General features: G+C 30.8%; 2 protein-coding genes across 2 annotated transcripts; one reads left to right on the forward strand and one right to left on the reverse strand.

Moving 5' to 3' along the window:
- Nucleotides 1-5,585: 5,585 nt before the first annotated feature.
- On the reverse strand, nucleotides 5,586-11,280 carry LOC133313655 (protein BRI1-5 ENHANCED 1). The gene is made up of 4 exons (XM_061515049.1): nucleotides 11,154-11,280; nucleotides 7,205-7,729; nucleotides 5,816-6,011; nucleotides 5,586-5,733 (listed from the first exon to the last, which is right to left on the reverse strand). The coding sequence occupies exons 1-4, from the start codon at nucleotides 11,278-11,280 to the stop codon at nucleotides 5,586-5,588; spliced, it is 996 nt and encodes a 331-aa protein (XP_061371033.1).
- Nucleotides 11,281-17,367: 6,087 nt separating this feature from the next.
- Nucleotides 17,368-17,859, forward strand: LOC133313662 (uncharacterized mitochondrial protein AtMg00810-like). Its single transcript, XM_061515055.1, has one exon. It carries the CDS (start codon nucleotides 17,368-17,370, stop codon nucleotides 17,857-17,859), a length of 492 nt encoding a protein of 163 aa, XP_061371039.1.
- The last annotated feature ends 3,097 nt before the right edge of the window (nucleotides 17,860-20,956 follow it).

Below are 20,956 nucleotides of genomic sequence, written 5' to 3' on the forward strand. Positions count from 1 at the left end.
TTGTTCAATAAAAGTTTGAAACCAAGTCTGTAATGCAACATACTATTAAAATGTATTGTATGAAGATTCATCGTACAACTATAAATGCAAAGAGTGATGAACACAGATTTGTAATGAAATATCAAAACTACACAAATGGTTGTCCTTGTTATGTAAAGGCAATCTTGTCCAAGAAGGGAATTAAATAGGTGATCCGAAAGTGAGTGAATATCACACTTATTTGAACAAGTGTCTTTTTCGAGATCATAGATAGATAGGCTTCGAGTTTATTTGTTTAGCCAGATTAGGTATGTGGTGTACAATTATATTAATAATTACATTATTTGTTTATGTCCTTTATTTAGTGATTAATGTTGATGAAAGTATTGATTCTTGTTTACATTTAATTGATATGCTAAAGGAAAATCCATATGTTAATTAGGTCCATTCTTTTCAAAGAGAGGGTCCTAATTATGTATGGTTTCAATGTATAGGAAGGCTAGGAAAGCCAAAAGGAAAGGTATTTTGAAGATATTTGGTGACTGAAACAAATCATATACGTTTTTATCTAGATGGTTCAATTATATAAACAAATAATATTAGGTATTTGGTGATTAGGACAATCTTATTTAGAGCTTTGTACTGTAATTAGAATTCACAAATGTTCTCCATTTTCTAAGCTAAAGGCCTTTTATTTATTGTTGACATGAAATTAAGTTACACAAAAACCACAAAAACATCTTTGATTAATCCATTTTACTTCTTACTTTCTTATAACTTTAATCATGCAGGAGAAGATTAGTGGAATAGAAAGTTCAGGAATTGTAATGATTCTCTTAGTCAAGTATTTGACAAGGAATATCTAGGACAAGTTCGAAGTGTAAGATCCAATGTGTTCACTTTGCAAGTCTTCGAATCAAAATATCAAAGACAAATTTCCCTAGTAGTTCTAATAGAGATGCATCTGATATGCATGTGCAACACAAAGTTCAGAACCACAAATTACAACTATAGGAAAAGGTCCAAAACTTAAGTCAATCAAATTCGTGCTTGCGAAACTATGTAAAAATGTGCCTTTAAGTCAAGGATGTGGTCCACTGACTTTTTAGCTGCATACATTGATTTTCAGCAACCACTTTCACACTTTTTCAATAATAACTCCACAAAGGTCAAACAAATCCCAAAAGCCCAGATTTTGTGCACATCAGTCATAATTGACACCTTGGTGGTAAGGGTCTATATATATGGTGTGGCTTCAGACTATAGGGTCCCTAAACTCCCTTTTGGCTTAATGTTATACATCATTTGTGCCTGAGAGCTAGAGTTTGGAAGACTCATAAAGTATTCATGGACAACTTCAACCATCGTAGAAGCAACCAAGGAAAGCAATGACGAGAGGTATTTATGACTTAATTTTTCCGCATTTGATCTATTTTATTCTGTTGTGTATGAGCATGATTAGATCATAAGGCTACGTTAGAACTTACATTTGATATCAGAGCCCTTTTTGCCTCTGCCTTAAGTTTGTGTATATTTGATTGTGTCTTAATTAATATTATTTTTCAAATTAATATTTAGTGCCTTGTAAATGAAATTTGAGTTAAAAGTCATGTGGAACAAAGATTTTTGACATTTCTGGACAAAAGTCATGATTTTTTTAAGCAAAAATGACCAAAAACCATTGGGTTTTTATATTGGGTTGAAACCAGGTCGAAGTGACCCAGCTGAAGGTTGAAGATGACATTGTTCATGTGTTATTTATGGTTTGAAATTTCTGACGTTGGTACTATTCATGGTTTGAAATTTCACTTGTTTTACATGAATGTTCATGTCTTACAAAGTATGCTTAGTAGCTCCAAGCTTCCTGAGTCCTGGTGGATTGAAGCACTGAAGATGGCAATGTACATATTGAATCGAGTTCCAACTAAGGTTGACCCAAAGACACCATTTGAGTTATTTAAAGATTGGAAACCGAGTTTGCGACATGTACCCATTTGGGGATGCCCGTCTGAAGTCAGAATCTATAACCCACAAGAAACGAAGCTTGACCAAAGGACCATTAATGGGTATTTCATTGGATATGTTGAAAAGTCTAAGGGATACAGGTTTTACTGTCCATCTCGCAGTACTAGGATTATGAAATTAAGAAATGCAATTTTTTTTGAGAATGACTTGATTAATGCAAGCGATCAATCCAAAGACTTTATTTACGAGAAAGATCATTCAGTTGCTCAACCGTCCACTTCAAGTTTGAGATTGGTTGTTGTTCACAATACCCCTCCAGCTCAACTGGGAGTTGTATAACCAATCATACAAGATCCACAACCTGTTGATAATCTAGTAGATCAAGTTGTTCATGAGGAACAAGAAGAAATTGTTGATCAACCAGTTGAACAAGAAGTTCCTCAAGAAGATAATGAAACAACATTGAGGAGATCTACCATAATAAGAAAATAGGCGATATTGAATGACTTTGTTGTGTATCTACAAGAATCTGACTATAATATTGGAGCCGAAAATCTTTGCCCTGAAACATTTTCACAAGCCATGAATTGTAAAGAATCAAATTTTTGGTATAATGCTATGAAAGATGAAATGAATTCTATGGCATCTAATGGAGTCTGGGATCTTGTTCAATTGCCTGATGGTGAAAAGGTCATTAGATGTAAATGAGTCTTCAAAACTAAGAAAAACTCATTAGGTAACATTGAGAGATATAAAGCAATACTCATAGTTAAAGGATTTAATCAAAAAGAAGGAATCAACTACAAGGAGACATTCTCTCCTGTATCTAAGAAAGATTCTCTTCGTATCATTCTAGCATTAGTTGCACATTTTGACTTAGAATTTTAACAAATGGATATGAAAACAGCCTTTCTAAATCGAAACATAGAAGAAGAGATTTATATGAAATAACTTGAAGGATTCTCTTCTAACAATGGTGAACAATTGGTGTGCAAGCTTAAGAAATCTATATATGGATTGAAACAAGTCTCCCGTCAATGGTATTTGAAATTTAATGACTTTATCTCTTCATTTGGTTTTGTAAAGAACATCATGGGTCAATGTATATACTAGAAGGTCAGTGGGAGCAAAAAAAGTTTCCTTATCCTATATGTGGATGGTATTTTAATTGCAACCAATGATAAAGGTTTGCTATATGTGGTGAAATAATTTCTCTCTAAAAACTTTGATGGGAAGGATATAGGTGATGCCTCTTACGTCATTCACATCAAGATAAATAGAGACAGAATAAGAGGTGTTCTTGGTTTGTCTCAAGAAACCTATATCAACAAAGTTTTGGAAAGATTTAAGATAATGATTGTTCCCAAGTGTAGCTCCCGTTGTGAAGGGTGACAGGTTTGAATTAAGCCAGTGCCCAAAAAATGATCTTAAGCGGGAACAAATAAAGAACATTCCTTATGCTTCAGTTATTGAAAGCCTTATGTATGTTCAGGTCTACACAAGACCTAGTATTGCTTTTGTTGTTGGAGTGTTAAGGAGATATCAAAGTAACCCATGTTTTGATCACTAGAAATCTACAAAAAAAAGTGATGAGATACCTCCAAAGAATTAAGGACTACATGTTTATGTACAGACGGACTGACAACTTGAAAGTGATTGGCTACTCAGATTTAAACTACATTGGTTGATATGAGAAAATTGACTCCAGGATAAATTTTTATGCTAACCAGTGGAGCTGTATCTTGGAGAAGTGTCAAGTAGACCTTGACCATTATGGAGGTTGAGTTCGTTTTTTGTTTTAAGGCTACCTCACATAGTGTATACATAAAGAGTTTCATTTCTAGGCTTAGAGCAACAAAGGAAAGCAATGACATGAGGTATTTATAACTTAATTTTTTCGTATTTGATCTAATTACTTTTGTTGTATACGTATAAGCATGATTAGATCATAAGACTACGTTAGAACTTACAAAAATATTTCTATGCCTCTACTTGTTGAAATGGGTATTGCAATTGATGATCCAGTAAGTTACTAATCTTATAGTTTTTTAATGTATTTTTCCTATAAATATAGCATTCTTTTGGTTTTAATGCAATCAACAAAATCAATTGCAATGGAAGACTATATATAGGGATGTTATATAAGCCCTTCTTTTGGTTTTAAATGTATTTTTAAAGTCATATTTTGTGCTATAGGGACGCTTTTGGATGTAGGTTGTTGCTGTGGAATAATTTTTATGTTCTTATAAACTTTCATATTCAACAAATTAGAATTTTTCTACTAGAATCCTCCACTGCACCAGATGTAATGTTTTATGGACTAATACAGTTTCCTATAGGCATATTATTCTAGTTGTTAAGATCTTGAATTCAAGAAAACCCTATAAAAGATGAGTTTGCTTTTTCTGCAATTACTGTATATAAGTTATCTGTAGTAAGTTCAATACGACGTCATTTTAGGGCGAAAATCATGGTGTTTTTGTAATTTTAATTTATTTCAGGATTATTATAGTCTTTAATTATAATTATAATTTTTTAATATTTCAATCCCAAAACGACGTCGTTTTGGAAGTAAATGCAGATAATTTATCTGCATTAACTGCAGAAATATTTTTCTGATAAAAGATTTTCATTTTGGATGATTTAAACAACTTTGGGGGAATGGGAAAAGTGGAAAATTTGGGAATAGAACTGAAAATATGGGAGTTAGGGGAAGAAAGTCAGGGATAAAGAAGCCAATTAATGATAATGATTATTATGTTAGTTTCAGAATAATTGCGGGAGATAATAACAATTAACTAAAATCATACAATAATTACGTTTCTTATTTAATGTTATACTTACACTAATATATATGCTTAAACAAGAGAATTTAAAAGACATATTTATAATAATTATAACAACAATTATGTTATTTTTGTAGTGAATTTAATTGAAATTATTCATTGAGATCATATAAAGTCTCACAAAATGAGTAAAAATTTGTGCAATATTACAAAAAAAAAATACATTAACAATTACTATAATTATAATACCATTATATATATATATATATATGGGGTTTACATTTCTGCCGTTGCTGTATGTGCAGCAATCAAATACTTGTCTTATTGTTATCAAAAAAAAAAAAAAATACTTGTCTTATATATACTCGAAAGCATTAAATGCGGAGAATCATAACCATACAAAGCATGAAAAAATTAAATGTGAAAAATCATAACCATACATATGTCGTTGCTGTACGTAAAGCGGCTGCAGAAATGATTTTACCTATATATATATATATATATATATATATATATATATATATATATATATGTGGGATAGGTTATTCTACCTACTATTTTTTCTGCCTATCTTTGCCTACCACCCTCCAACATCGTTAGATCAGAATCTCAAGAAGAGAGAGAAAGATAAATGTTACTTAAGATTCTTATCCAATGGTATTTTAGAGTGATAGGCAAAAGTAGGCAGAAAAAATAATAGGCAGAATAACTTATCCCTATGTATATATAATACATTTTTTCTATACGAACTAATACATTTTTTCTTTTTCTTTTTTGGATTACAAAGGAAATTAAAACAGAAACTGACTACAAGGCATCATAACTGGGCGAACTAATACATTTTTTCTATACGAACTAAAGAAAGCCTTTCTCTTTGCAACACTTCATAGCTCCATCGTACATTTCATTGATTCCGTATTCAAACTGGAACCCAGTATTCAACAACTTTCTTGAAGAAAGACCACTGAACTTGCGATCAGTGTTTGTTGTCTCCCTTATGTTGCTACAAAATAATTAAAAAAAAAAAATTGGTTAGATCTTTCTTTTATATAGTAAAATAAAAATAAAATATTTATATGACTTACTTTGGTATTGTTATGTGATACTCTGGATATCTTTGACAAAGTAGTGCATGCATCTCATCAAATGATATTTGGTCCGAGGAACAAATATACCTTCCATTAGCATCATCATAATCAAGAAGAAATATAAGAGCACGGGTAGCATCATCTATGTGCACCATATATGAGTTTACGAGGTATTGACATTGGTTTTCATCTCCTAAACAATTAAGCCCACATGAAATACAATACATAAAATTTCAAATTAATATATATTAGAATCAAAAGAAAAGGACAAGAGTACTTTTCTTGTCTTTTAAAAACCAAAAATGTCAATTTACAGAAAATTCGTAATACATACAAAGGTGAATGACAATCAACATACATAAAGTGCATCAGATATAATCAATTAGTCATTTTTTCCTTATGAAAAATAACTATTTAATTCTAAATTTTTTAACATGTAAATCTAAATTATTATATTTAATAACGGAACTGTACATGAGAATCAACACCATCACTTTTTCTTAAGCAATGCTTATTTATCTAACTGCTCTTACTTTTGAATAATTTGGAACTTAGCTAGGCATCATATATGATTTTTAAGATTTTTTCTTAAAACAGATGAAAAGAATAAGTAACACATTAATTGATTATATAAAATATGCACATGAAAAGTTAAGACTTAAGATATGTAGCAATGTAAATTAATAACCAACATCACTGATGTATAGAAAAATAAAAAACGTAATCAAAATATGAAATCAAAAAAGCAAAAAAATTTCCTCCCTTGGACTAGATAAAGTTATTGGGATATTTAATCCTCTTGCAATAGGAGATAGTTTAGGTTATACTATAGAAATAAAGCAAGTGGTCCCATCATTTTTTTAAAAACAAAAAACGTATTGGACCAATTTTCGAATATTTATTAGGATATGTTTTTCATTTCCTGCAACATCACAGTCGATTCTCCCAAAGTTATTTCACATAACTCAAAAACAACTCGACTTGGGATTTGAAAAAATATTGCAGGATATTCCAAAAAATTTGTTTCCCTCCTCCCACATAAATTTGATTTTTTAATATACTGTGTGTTTTTTTTTTCCTCAAGTCTCTTGTGATAGAAAAAAAATATTAAAATCTAATAAAAAAATCAATTTATATGGATGTAAGAATAATAACTCTTATATTAAATCTTAACTATTGATTTTGTCCATCTAACGATTATAATTTATTGGATCATACTCATTAATTAATTATTAATTTCTAATAAATTATAACCTTTAAATATATAGAAGTAAACTGTTAAATATTGATATAAGACTCATTATTCTTATACCTAAGTTGCTGTCCCTAAAAAAGAAAAGTTATGTATAAATGGCAATATGTGTGAACAAAATGTTAAATACATACCGAAGATCATGGCGAGTGCTATATACACAGATGATGGAATTTTGGGACAAATAAAGGGTCCTACGACCAAAGGAAGAATCAAGCTCACGACCTCCAATCCATTCTCTTTTCCAAACTCTAAAGCAGCCTTCTCAGTTAAAATTTTAGAGACCAAATACGAAGAGCTTACAATATTACTACTTCGACAAATTTCAAGGTCGCTCCACGTATCTTCATCCAACATATCAAGACCATTACCATTGAATAAGACTGTAGTTGCACTAGAAGTGTAAACCACTCGTTTCACTGTCTTTGATTCTAGACACGCCTTCAAAATGCCTAGGGTTCCTTCCACAGCTCGCTTTGTCACTGTTTCTTCAGGTTCTTGGCCTTGAACATCCATTGGGTGTGCAAGATGGAAGACTCCTACACACCCTTCAATGGCCGAGTTAAAACTACCCGGTTGATCGAGGTCAGCATGGAAGATTTGGAGCCTCTTTGATGCTTCTGGTAAGTTTGTGAGATAGCTGAGGTCTTTCTTGCGTTCTGATAGATAGATATGTATTAGTTTTTGAATTAGAAAACTTATACATGAAATTAATATTGCTCGTAGGATTATAAACTAATGAGATAGTTTATTTTACCTACCATTTTTTCTGCCTACCTCACTCTTAAATATCTTTAGATTAGAATGTTAATTAACATTATCTTTCTCTCTCATCTTTAGATTCTGATCTAACGGTATTGAAAAGTGGAAGGAAAAAATAGCCAGAAAGAATAGTAAGTAGAATAATCTATCCCTAAACTAATATACTAATCATGCATCTAAGGATCAAATTTAGTCTAATTAAAGACCCAGGTTTAGATAAAGAGTAAAGAGCAAATCCCAAAGCATAAGGTTTCACGACTTGCAATAATAGAGATGATAGTCAATTGTACATAACCTTCTTTTGAATTTTTGCAAATAGACCGTTTCTCGATAGTTTGATCACGTAACTTTCCGATACTCAAACTTCTTTTGGATTTTTGCAAATAGATTATTTCTAGATAGGTTTGATCACATAACCTTCCGATACACAAACTTCTTTTGGATTTTTACAAATAGACCGTTTCTCGATAGGTTTGATCACGTAACCTTTGATTAAGATTACAAAGGACAAATCTTATTGCTGTTCGAAGGCTTTTACTCTAATGATAAAATTTTAGATATTATTTCATAAATATTATTGCAATTGGAATAAAAGGCAACATCATTAATTCAAAGATTTCAAATGATCAATCATATCTCTAATCTTCTACTATCAAATTTAAAGGCATGTAAAGGAATCAAGGAAAGGAAACAAACAAGAACAATCCAGACTCTTCAAGAATAGGAATGAAGGAAAAAGGTCTTTAATTTGCATATGGAGCTTGTAAAGAGTCATTTTAATTCAAAAAATTAAGTCATTCGGTAATGCATATACATTAATTAATGACTTTATATTTCTCTAACGCGTCTCCTCACACGAAAATTTATTAGGCTTGAAGTCTCAGCCGACTTGTGTTAAGAAACTCTATAATATTTAATTATTTTTATTAATAGAACGAGGGCGTTAAGAATCGAATTCATGACCACTTTATCACATAAACTCTGATATTATGTAAAGAATTATTTTTACTACAAAATTTAAATTATTAAGTGAAGTTATATTAATGGTTTGATATTTTTCTAACCAGGCTCTATTTGACATAAGGATATTTCGTAAAACCACGGTACCTGCAACAGAGTAGGATCTAATTATGGCTCGAACTAAGTAACCATGTTGAAGAAGCCTCATAATTAGCCATGATGCTAAATACCTAGTTCCACTGTTACACAAACTATACCTTCATCGTCTTCCATATCTCTCTTCCTTTTTTTCTCTCTACTCTTTGCTAAGCTATCTATGTCTGTAAGGGGATATATTTAAAGTACTTGGGTGGCTCGCTCCTTCACATGGAATACTTTGAAGATGTCATTAATGGAGCATTTAAGGCCAATTCACGGAGCATATTTTGTCACTATTAGGAGATTATTTTAAATTTTCAGTAGTTCAGGACCACCAAGAATTATGTGGTCCCTTTGAAAAGTTTAAGACATAGATGAAATTATAAATAAAAGAAAGGAGTAAAGTAGAAGAAATTTTTTCATATTTTCTCAAAGGAACCATCTAATTGTTGGTGGTACTAGACCACTGAAAAAAATTTCAACAGCAAAAAGTTTTCAGGGATTCAGGACCACCAACCATTAGGTGGTCTCTTTGAAAATTTGAGACATAGAGAAAAATATAAATAAAAGAAAGGTGTAAAGTAAAAAGAATTTTTTTCACATTTAATAAAGGGACCACCAATTGTTGGTAGTTTGAACCACTGGAATTTTTTTCCTATTAGCATATTGATATAAAATCATTGCTAGATTAATGATTTAAGATTATATTCCATAGGATTGTTATAACATTATTGCCACGACCCACTTATTTTGTGGGTTGAGATGACAAGAATAGCATGCCAACCTCAAAATATGTTCTTATTATGTAGATTGACACAATATGACGCAAATAAATCTCTAACCTCAAAGTATATTATTTATTATGCGGCTTGACACGACATGACATGAATAACCAACAAGAAAATTAATGCGGGTCAATTTCATATTTATAAGTTGACACACAACATTGATACAAAAAATTTTCGTGTTTTTCCAATACGAACTTGGCACAAATTAAAAAAAATAATCAACCCCAATACAAATTTCCCGTATTCCTTTTATATTGTGAGGGTGGGTTATGTTGAAAATTATTACTCCTGTCATCAAGCATCATCGGGATCAAGGTCGATTGGGAGTACAGCCGAAGGCTATATAATTGACTGTTCATAACTCTTGTACGGAAAAAGAAGGGAGATGACAAAAATCGGAGGGAGAAGATAAAAGTTGCTAGGGCGTTTGGTTGAAGGTTTTTATTTGGTTCCCCATCAATTTTGAAGTGGCATTCTATGATTGCTTTGTTTGGTAGAAAGATTAAAAAAATTTAGCTATACTTCTCTTTTTCCCGTCCTTCACAAGTATGTGCAAAATCAAAAGCAAATCATGGTAAAACTTTACCATTTAAGATGTGGTATTCTTAAAAAATTAGCTAAAATGCAAAAGGTGAATGAAGAGTGTTACCATATTACCCTCTTCTAAGTATACATGTCTACATCTTTAAAATATCAAGGGTTATTTTTGGTATTTCAACACATTTACCCATAATTATTTCACTTTCAACCAAACAAAGACTCACAAAATTTAACTCAATTTCTCTGGTAAAATTTTGATCAACCAAACAAAGACTCACAAAATTTAACTCAATTTCCCTGGTAAAATTTTGATCAATCAAACAACTATTTTTTAACTTTCCTACCAAACTCACCTTTCAACCATTTCCCTAGTATTCAAAAAATTTCTCCTCAACCGAATGCCCCCTAAGGGGAGCTTATGAGAAAAGCTCATTTTTCCTTTTTTTTTTTTTTTTTCTTTTTAAAGAAAAAGTTAGTTAATTTTTCTAGATCTCCAAAACCATGTTTACTCCGGCTTCTCCATTTAAGACGAAGATCGGATGGAAAGAAGTCAGGCCAAACACACACCAAAAAGCTTCATATTTTAATCTAATTTAAGATGAAGTTTTCAATACTATTTCATAAACAATAATACAATTTAAATAGAAGCCAACATTGTTAATTCAAAGATTAGTCATCAATTTTATATCTAACCATCTAATATCAACTTTAAGGACATGCAAATATAATCTACATTTATATATATACACAATTTCATCACTCTTCGTAGAAATAATCAAGAAGTGGAGGAAACAAACAAGAACAATTCAAACTCTACAAGAATAGAAAACTAAGTAAAAGTGTCATCAATTTGCAAATGGAACTTAATTTAACAAAAAGTAATTAATCATTATACCTGCAGCATGGTGGGATCTAACGGTGGCTCGAACCAAGTAACCATGTTGAAGAAGCCTCATAATTAGCCATGATGCTACATACCCGGTTCCACCTGTTACACAAACTGTACCTTTATTATCTTCCATATCCATATCTCTCTTCCTCTTTCTCTCTCTCTTTGTCTATTCTCTGCTAAGTAACATTTATATACTTGTAAAGGGAAATATTTAAAGTTCCCACATATTCCAGGGCGCTAGTTAAGGGTCCTTCATAACTCTCACAGGCCATTCCAGCTATTTTTATCTATATTGTTAAATAACACATGGTATTGCTAGCTAGCTGTACAATGTTACTTCTCAAAGTATCCCATTGAGTTGTTCTCTTGTCATTTAGTTCATTGTGTTGTGAAACTGTTACTATATCAAACTTTCAATGTTTTCACATTTTAATATTCCCTTTAACTAAAATGTTAGTATTTGTATATTAAAGCTGATAGATTAATGTTCATGTAAGATATATCTCTAAAATTCACCCCCGAAAAAAATGAGGTTTACCTCGAAATTTTTTTAATAAAATAATACCAATATGAAAAATGAGATAAGAATTTAAGCGTTTTGAAAGGAGTTTAACAAATCATCACGAATACGCCAATTCCATTAAATGCAGTTACGTATTAATGATAAGTTAAAGACGCGTATATATAGTATAATCAGTGCCCCTTACGAAATGTCATGAATCATTTTGATAAATATAGCTTTAGTATCAAAATTTTATCATCATTCATGACGCAACATAGCTTGAAAAAGTGTTTTTCTTAATTATAAGATATTTAAAAAGAAAACAGCTCCATGTGTATATTAGTTTTTGTTTGTTACCAAAGAAAAAAAAATGGTTTGTTAGGGTTTAACTACTAATTAAACTAGTCTTTCAAACCAGGAAAAGTGATCCACTATTTACGCACGCAGCCTTCTCTTTCTGTTGAAATTGTTTTCTTTTGCAAGCAAGCATAATGTATTTATTATTTATTTTATTGGGGTTGGCCTGCAAAAAATTTCTTTGTCAATTTCTTAGTTACTTTTTAACAACGAGATATATTAAAGGGTTTGTTTTTTCTAAAGTTACTTTAGATGAATTTATCTAAAGTTCATCGAAACGACGTCGTTTTGGGACGGAAATCATGATTTTTGTAATTTTAATTTATTTCAGGGTTATAATAATCTTTATCATTCTAATTTTTTAATTTTTCAACCTTAAAACGACGTCGTTTTGATGAACATTAGACAAAGTTGTCTAAAGTAACATTAGAAACTTTTTCCGTATATTAAATGGTAATTAACGTGTTATTTGTTTTTGGTTAGTTTTAATTGAAAGACGTATAACAAATTTCTTGCATAGAGTTTAATAAAACTATTATATCATATAGATTAAATTTAAATTTGATCGAAACAATATATATATATATGAGAGATAAATAATATTTAGCATAAATATAAACATACGTATGAATTAAGAAATTAAAAAAGATATTATTTATTACTGTTTTGTAGAATACATATATAGTGCGTGAGCTAGAGAAAGTGATCGATCAAGTTAACTACATAATCATATCATAGTATTTATAATATATCTTTAAAGATTAATGGGAGACTTTAACATACGTAAGTAAATTATTTACATAAATTTATATTTGTATAACAAAATTTAGTGAATGAGATTAAGTGGGAAGTTGACTTTAAAAATTTATTGACTATATAGAACAACGGATGTGTCACATCACATGGTTGGAGAATTAAAGTAACATAGTTAAGTACCTCTTGAGTAAAATGCGTTTTGATAGATCAATGATTGAAAGCTGATTACTAATCAAATGCATGTAATCAATTGCGGAGACATAACAACAACCTAATACAAAATTGATAGCTTTTATATAAGAATATTGTAGTTTTGTATGTCGTGAATCGTGACCTATAACTAAGAATTAATAATTAACGAGTTATTGATGTGTTGTTATTTATTCACAAAAGTTTAAATTAATAAAAGTCGACACGTACCGATTTTAATTTGTTTGAAGAGAAGGGAGACTGAAGACAAATTGGACATGTTTCAATTTTTTTTTTAATAGAACCTATTCAGAAGATTTTTTTAACCTTATTTTTATAATCAATAGAAAAATGTAAGTGTTTAACAACCAATAAATTAAAAAACATTTTAAAATTTAGTTCAGTATAATAAAATAAAATGCTACCTTACAATCAAAGTTATTAAAATCAGTCCGATCATTGGGTCGGTCGAGGTTCGAGTCACTAGTTCAACTGCATGACTCGGTGAATATATGTAAATTTATAATTTATATTAAAAAATTATAAACATACTCAAATAGCTAAAAAAATTATATAAATTATAAATATTTCAATATAAAAATAATAAATTACACATTATTGTCCAATAAAAGATCAAACAAATATATAATGTTTGTGATACTGATGTTTCAGGTTTAGTAGACGAAATATCTAAGTATAAATCAAATCAAAATTATCTGCATAGTACATAACTGAGATAATATTAGTATTATAGGTACACAACCTATGTAAGTCAATAAGCAATAGATCACTCAAAAATGTCAATTATGATTTTTTTGAATTTTTTTTGGAATATTTTTTTTAAAAATAAATCGGGTCGGGTCACCAGTTTTCATCAAAACCAGCAGAGTTGCACCGGGTTCAATGCATGACCGATCCACTGCTTCACCCAAATTTATTTTATGACCGGTTCATCAATTCTCAGGTCAACCCAGTCGGACTGGTCCGGTTTTATTAGAAATGCTTACTATTGTGTTCAGAACAAATTATTCTGACTATTATCTTCTTGATCCTTTTCTTCAAAAAATAATTTTATTTTAAATAATTAATTTAGAACCAGATAAGGCCTTAATTCTGTTAATATTTCAACAAACCTTGCTGCCTTAAACTGCATTTCTCAACCTTTTATTGTAAGATTTATCATTGAAATTTACATACACGTCATTAAATGGATGTTTCAAATTTTAATTCTCAAAAATATATATCAGCAAAATTGACACAAATTAGCGCGTTTTCCGTTGAACATTTTGTTTAAATAAAACTTTCTTGTTTTTGTACACAATGTTCATAAACAAATTTGAAGATTAGATCGTTAAAATAACGGAAATAGTTTTTTTATTTTACATGAGAAAAATTTTTCACGCTATATACATAATACATGAGTGAGTTTTATATTATTATTTTTTATTTATTTTTATTTTTTTATGAACCTTACTCATGTATTGTGTATGTAACATGAAAAAACTTTCTCGTATAAAATAAGAAAATTAATTCTCTTAAAATAATTGCGGAATGACATCAATTTGTTCTTTTCATTTTTAAAGACAAATTTTTTTTATTTTTTTTTTTGCTTTTTTGTTTTTGCAAACTCTAATGTTGTTGTTGGCCATTTTTCAAAAATTAATCAAGTGAAGTTATCAAACAAGCCCTAAGACTCTCTTTCTTATCTCTGATGACACTTTTGAATCAAGACTGACGAGGTCATACATGATTCATGAGGTTGAGTTTCAGAGACAATTCGCGGAGACAGAGATAAAAGTCCAAAAATATTCATCAAATCACGGTTTCATTTCATCATTAACACACGTCACCAATCAAACAAATTTTTATCCCATTAGGACACATCATAACAAGGAAATGAAATTGAAATATTTAAATCATGAATTAGGATAAGATTATTTTAATATATATATATATATATATATATATATATATATATATAATTTAAGTGCGTCGTAATTTTAACAAACTAAAATTAAAAGGTGAATGCACCTTTATTTATTCTGTTTAAAAACTCTTAGAATTTATTCTGTTTAAAAACTCTTAGAATTTATTCTGTTTAAAAGGACTGATTTGGAATGTTCATTTATATCCCGATGTTCAGAAGAAAATACTAAATTACATGTCGAATCCTCCGATTCTGCTCTTGGCTCAGAATTGTTAGGAGATTATTGTCTCCCTCCTCGTCGTCATCATCATATGCATCTTCGAATTCCATCTCGCCTTTAGTTTGAACGAACAATAGTGATCTCTCTAATTGTCGTTCTATCTCCTCCACTCCTCGTTGTAGCTCTTTGCTTTTTATATTGCCTAGTCCTCTTTGACGTGGTTGTTCATCTTCGGTCTCTGAGGCGATCCCATGTCCCTTGCCATCGCGAACCCATTGTCGGTGCCCACCACGATTCTATTCAGTTATTAGTTGAAGTTAACCTGGGCTCTGATACTAAATAACGTCAAAACTGTTAAATTTGTGCTGTTTTACTTACGTGACGTTTGGTAGAAGATAAATTTTTTTTATCCGAGAATTATAAATTTCGGAAATATAGTGAGAAATATATTTTTACTGAAATGTTAGTAAAAAGTTGTTTGGTAGGATCATATTTTTCGGAAAATATTTAGTTAATTTTACTGAGTATGTGTTTGGTTGAGTGTAAAATATTAGTGAGAATGTGAGATTATTTTACAAAAATAACCTCACCATTTACTTTTTCATTCAAAAATTATAACAATGTTACTTAGAGAGAAGAAACTGATATGGTACTTCACGGATAGTACAAAACACAGAGTTAATTTGGTCTTCCTAATCATTATTTTTTTTTAACTTCCCCGGGCTCGCAAAAATTCCAACTAATTTATGGTATTGTCACGATGGTATCCGTACACAACTTTGCACAAAATTGCAAAATTCCGGAAACAAAATTATCTGAAAAACTTTTAACTTTTTGGCAACTAAACCTGGGCTTCTGGCTTTCCTTAGCATGTTTTTCCGAGAGTTGATAAACAATCCTGATAACAAACACCCTACTTTCAAATCTTATAAATTCTATTAGAAGTTTTGATTGTAAAAAAAATCTTTTAAAAAGTCTTTAAAGTCTTTTCAATTCTAAATAATTTTATAAAATTTATAATATTTTTTTATCTCAAAGAAATCTTTTAAAATCATAATTCAATACACATCCTTAATCTTTCCGCACACTGTTCATTAGAAAGTCATATTCTATTGTTTTACGAGAAATTATATATAAGTGATCATTAAAAGTTGGCCAGATTTAAAATAAAACTTGTACCGAAAAACTCTAGAGAACAAATTGATTTGAGTTACATTTACAAAAGTAAAGTTTCACATTTTCGAGTTTCTCAACCTAATTTAAAAGAAATTTATCTCATATTGTAAAATGAACAAAAACAGAGGAACAAAAATTCAATTAAGCTAAACATATCCACGATTACAATTGACAACAATTTACAGGCATAGTGTTCACACAACTACGAGATTTTCACAAATTTTGAAATAAGAAGATGATTCCAATATAGTCAAGTTGTCTTCCACAGATCGCAAAATACTTCCCTCCACGCAGATTCCTCATGCCTCAAGCAAAGCTTCAGATCTAAAATTCAAGCTCTATTTTTTTCTCCCTGAATTGAAAAAAGATGCGAAAGAAGTAGAAATTGGGAAAGAAACATAGGCTTTGTTTGAATACTGTTTTCAAAAACAATTTTTTAGTTTTCAGAACAAAAAAAACAAAAAAACTCGTTTGATAAGGTCTATTTTGTAAAAAAAAATTTTAAAAACTGTAACTGTTTTTTATTTTTAGAATCAAATTTAGAGAACACGTCTGAGTTGTTTTTGTTTTCTGTTTTTGTTTTTAACTTTCAAAACAAAAAAAACATAGAAAACAACTGTTTCCGTAATTATTCTACAAAACAGTTTTAAAAACAAAAAAATCAAAACACAATCAAACAGACCCATAAGTTCTGTAGATTCTGTTTTATACTTATTTCTATTTTGGATCTTGTAGTGAGTTCTCCACCATTTGATTTGATTTCATCGTATGACTCACCTTTCTTCAAGACATAAGGCAGGGGCAATTTTGCTTTTTCCTTGTAAACTAATAGGGTCCACCCATGTGTTTGTCTCCTATATAACTGGGGACTGGATTTTCTCATGTGCTAATTAATATGATCATGTTATGTGGATCAATCATAACCATACATGAGTGAGTTAATGGTGATAAGAGAGGAGAGAGAAAAATATAAGGATAGAAAGTTACACACATTCATCATTTCCTTGGAATTGAAGCTCACAAGCTTCCCACTGGCCAAATTTTGCTCAATCAGTCAAAGTATATTGCTGATCTGCTCAACAAAGCACATATGGCAGATTGCAAACCAATGCCATCACCAATGATATCGGGCTTAAAACTTTCCTCCACAGATGGCTCTCCCTTCCATGATCCCTCCCTATACAGGTTAGTGGTTGGTGCACTCCAATATGTCACAATAACTCGACCTGAAATCTCTTATTGTGTCAACAAAGTTTGCCAATTTATGCACAACCCCTTAGATACTCATTGGAAAACTGTAAAGAGAATTCTCAGATACCTTTCTGGCACTGCATCTTATGGTCTTCAATTCTCTCCTTCGATTCACTCTCATCTCGTTGCCTACTGTGATTCTGACTGGGGCTCAGACCCAGATGATCGAAGGTCCACCTCTGGATACTGCATCTACCTTGGTGGAAATTTAATCTCCCGGTCCTCTAAGAAACAACCAGTGGTTAGCAGATCAAGCACTGAAGCTGGGTATAGGTGCATAGCTTCTACAATTACAGAACTCACTTGGCTTCGTTCATTGCTTTCTGAGTAAAAAGTTCCCCTTCCTAAACCTCCAATATTGTACTGTGACAATCTAAGTGTCGTGATGCTGTCTGCCAATCCTTTATTTCACTCCCGAACCAAGCATTTCGAACTGGACCTGTTTTTTGTTCGAGAAAGAGTTCTCACCAAGGAGGTTCTTATTCATCACATTCCTGCACTTTATCAAGTAGCTGATGGTCTCACTAAACCAATTTCAAACATCAAGTTTACTGAATTTCGCAACAAGCTTCGAGTTTCTCTTCTCTCCACTGCTCTGCTTGCGGGGGATGATAGAGTAATATAACTAATAGATTAGATTAGTTAAGTTAGTTATAACTGTAACTATTTCAGTTATATATTTTGTTAAAGATAACAGAATCCTTTCATATAAGGATCTGTAATCTCAGTGTGATTCATTCATTCAATACAATTCTCTTTAATCATCTTTAGCTTTTCTCTCTTTCTTGTTCTCTGTATATGCATCTGATACCTTACATACACAATCATCACCGTTGATTTAATTATTAATGGTTAAGATTTTTTCACATGACATGATCATGTTAAATTACACATGAGAGGATCCATTTTCATATAACTGAGTTTGTTTTCGGTGGATCGGGAGTTTATGCTCCCTTTCCAAAAATAAGAAGAAAAAAAGATTAGAAGAAAATTTAGAAAGAAAACTGAAATATAAAAGAAAGAAAATATTTTCTATTTTGATAAAGAATCACCAAATATATTGTGGTCCGGAATTATATTAAAAATATCCTTATATAACTTTAGTTCTGCCACCTCATCTCTACACCTCCATTTGGCTTCTATACCTAGCCTGCCAAATACGAGAAAAACAGTAAAAGAGTTTCTATACGATCGACTTTTATCAATTTTACCGAAAAGGTTTAGTACGAGTAGATTTAAAGGATATAATTTTATGTTGTTTTATTTTTTATAATTATGTATTCTGGAGAATACATAGTTATAATATAAAAGTTATTTTTTTTCCTATGCACTTCAGCTAATAAATTTATGATAAATTAGTTTTTGAATAGAGAAAAAAAGTAACTTTAATATTATAACTATGTATTTTCTAAAATATATAGTTATAAGGGGTAAAAGGATATAAATTTATCCTTTAAAATAACAAATAATTTCCCTTACCAAAATGCAAGAATACACATACTTTTGTTAAAATAAGAGGATATGAGGTGCATGTTTGAGAGCTTTTATTTTTAGTTTTTGTTCTCCTTATAAATAGAAATTTAACTAAATATAATTTCTTTTTTTATAATGATGAAAAAAAAAAGATAAGAGAAGTTTTTTGTAAGTTATATATGTCAGCTTTTTAAAAAAATTATATTTATTTTTCAATTTTACCCTTCGTTAATGTATCATCTCCCCTTGAAGCAAGGTCATAATTGTTAGGCAGTTACAACTACTATAACAGAAAGTTTAGGAAGTTAGAATAGGTAGTTAGAATTGTTAGCAGTTATAAGCAGTGGCGGAGCCAGGAATGAAGGGGAGAAGGGGCGAAAATTAATTTTTTTGTCTTGCATAATATCAATATTTTTTTTTACCGATTTATCTCGTAGGAACTTATTTAGGTAATTTCTTACCAAAATATTAACATTTAACAACATTTGAAAGATTGAAAAAAATGTACTATTGATCGGGTCCAATAGACATAAAAAGTAGTTTAAAGCAATAATTAAAAAAAAATGCCTTAACTAAGACAATGCTTTTAACTACATTTTTTTAAAAAATAAAATAAAAGATTGCAACCAAGTTGCCCCAAAAAGTGAATCTTTTAAGTTAGAGCAAACACATTTTCTCTATACGAAACCACTATACAAAGATAAACACAATCATGCAAATGAAAAGAGAGCAAAAGGGTGGCAAAAAGCCAAAGCTTTCATTAACCAAAACATAGCATATGAAAATAAAAAAGAAAATGCAGAAAAGGTTACACATAACACGCACATTAGGTGAAGTGGAGATAAATTTCAAGTTTCCCCAAAAAGTGAATCTTTTAAGTTAGAGCAAACACATTTTTTCTATATGAAACCACTACACAAAGAGAAACACAGCCATGCAAATGAAAAGAGAGCAAAAGGGTGACAAAAAGGCCAAAGCTTTCATTAACCAAAATATAGCATATGAAAATAAAAAAGAAAATGCAGAAAATGTTACACATAACACACATATTAGGTGAAGTGGAGATAGATTTCAACTTGGATCTCAAACCAGAACTTCCAAAAGAAGCACATTTAACAGTAACAATAATACTACTGTAAGAACTCGCACCGTTAATTAAGGAAATTAATCAGTTAATTATGAGTTTAATGAGATAATTCCATAATTGACCCTAATAATTATTATGAGGCTCTAATAATTATAGTAAGTGAGTAATAATGCTGAAAGTTGCTTTTCTGACGAAAAGTGCAGATACCGATTCTGCTAGTCGGTATAAAAGTGTCCCGAAAAATTATAATAAGTGCATGATAATTACTAGAATAACATGTAGGACTTGTAAAACGAGTTTCAAGTTAAAATAATGAGAACTGGTGCCAGAAACTGGTACTGGCTATGAAAAGCGCGTACCGAAAAGGTGCTCCGAAAAATATAAGAAAAATATGATAATTCTTGTAATTTTTAGTAGGTTAAGAATCCTGAGTTTGGGATTAAAATGCTAAGCGTAGCAATTAAAGTTAATACTGTGTGTTTAAGTGTTAAACCGCTATAAATAGGCTTGTTGGCCCAAAACCCTAGGTATTTTTCTGTTGCTACGTGACTGGTTGGAGTGGCTGGTCAGTTGCTACTGTTCCATTGTCTTCCTCCATCTCTAGTGAGCCAAGTTTTCATCTTTTGCTTGGTTCGTCCTTCCTCTTCCTTGTAAACACTTGTGATTATCATTGTGAGAGTGAAAGGGGTGTCTTTTCTGTGTGTCCAGCCTCTGTGTGTTGGTGTGGGGGAGCTGACCTTTGAGAGTTGAGTGGTAGGAGCTTTGTTCTACCATTTTGAGGTCCAAAGGGGTGGTCTTTGAAGAGAAAGAACCAACCTTGGAAGTGTCATTTCGTGCTCTGTGTATAGTCAGTCTTGGGGAGCTGTTG

This window comes from Gastrolobium bilobum, unplaced genomic scaffold (assembly GCF_033153095.1).
Source record: "Gastrolobium bilobum isolate Gb01-03AN ecotype WA unplaced genomic scaffold, APGP_CSIRO_Gbil_v1 utg3001, whole genome shotgun sequence".
Classification (NCBI taxonomy): domain Eukaryota; kingdom Viridiplantae; phylum Streptophyta; class Magnoliopsida; order Fabales; family Fabaceae; genus Gastrolobium; species Gastrolobium bilobum.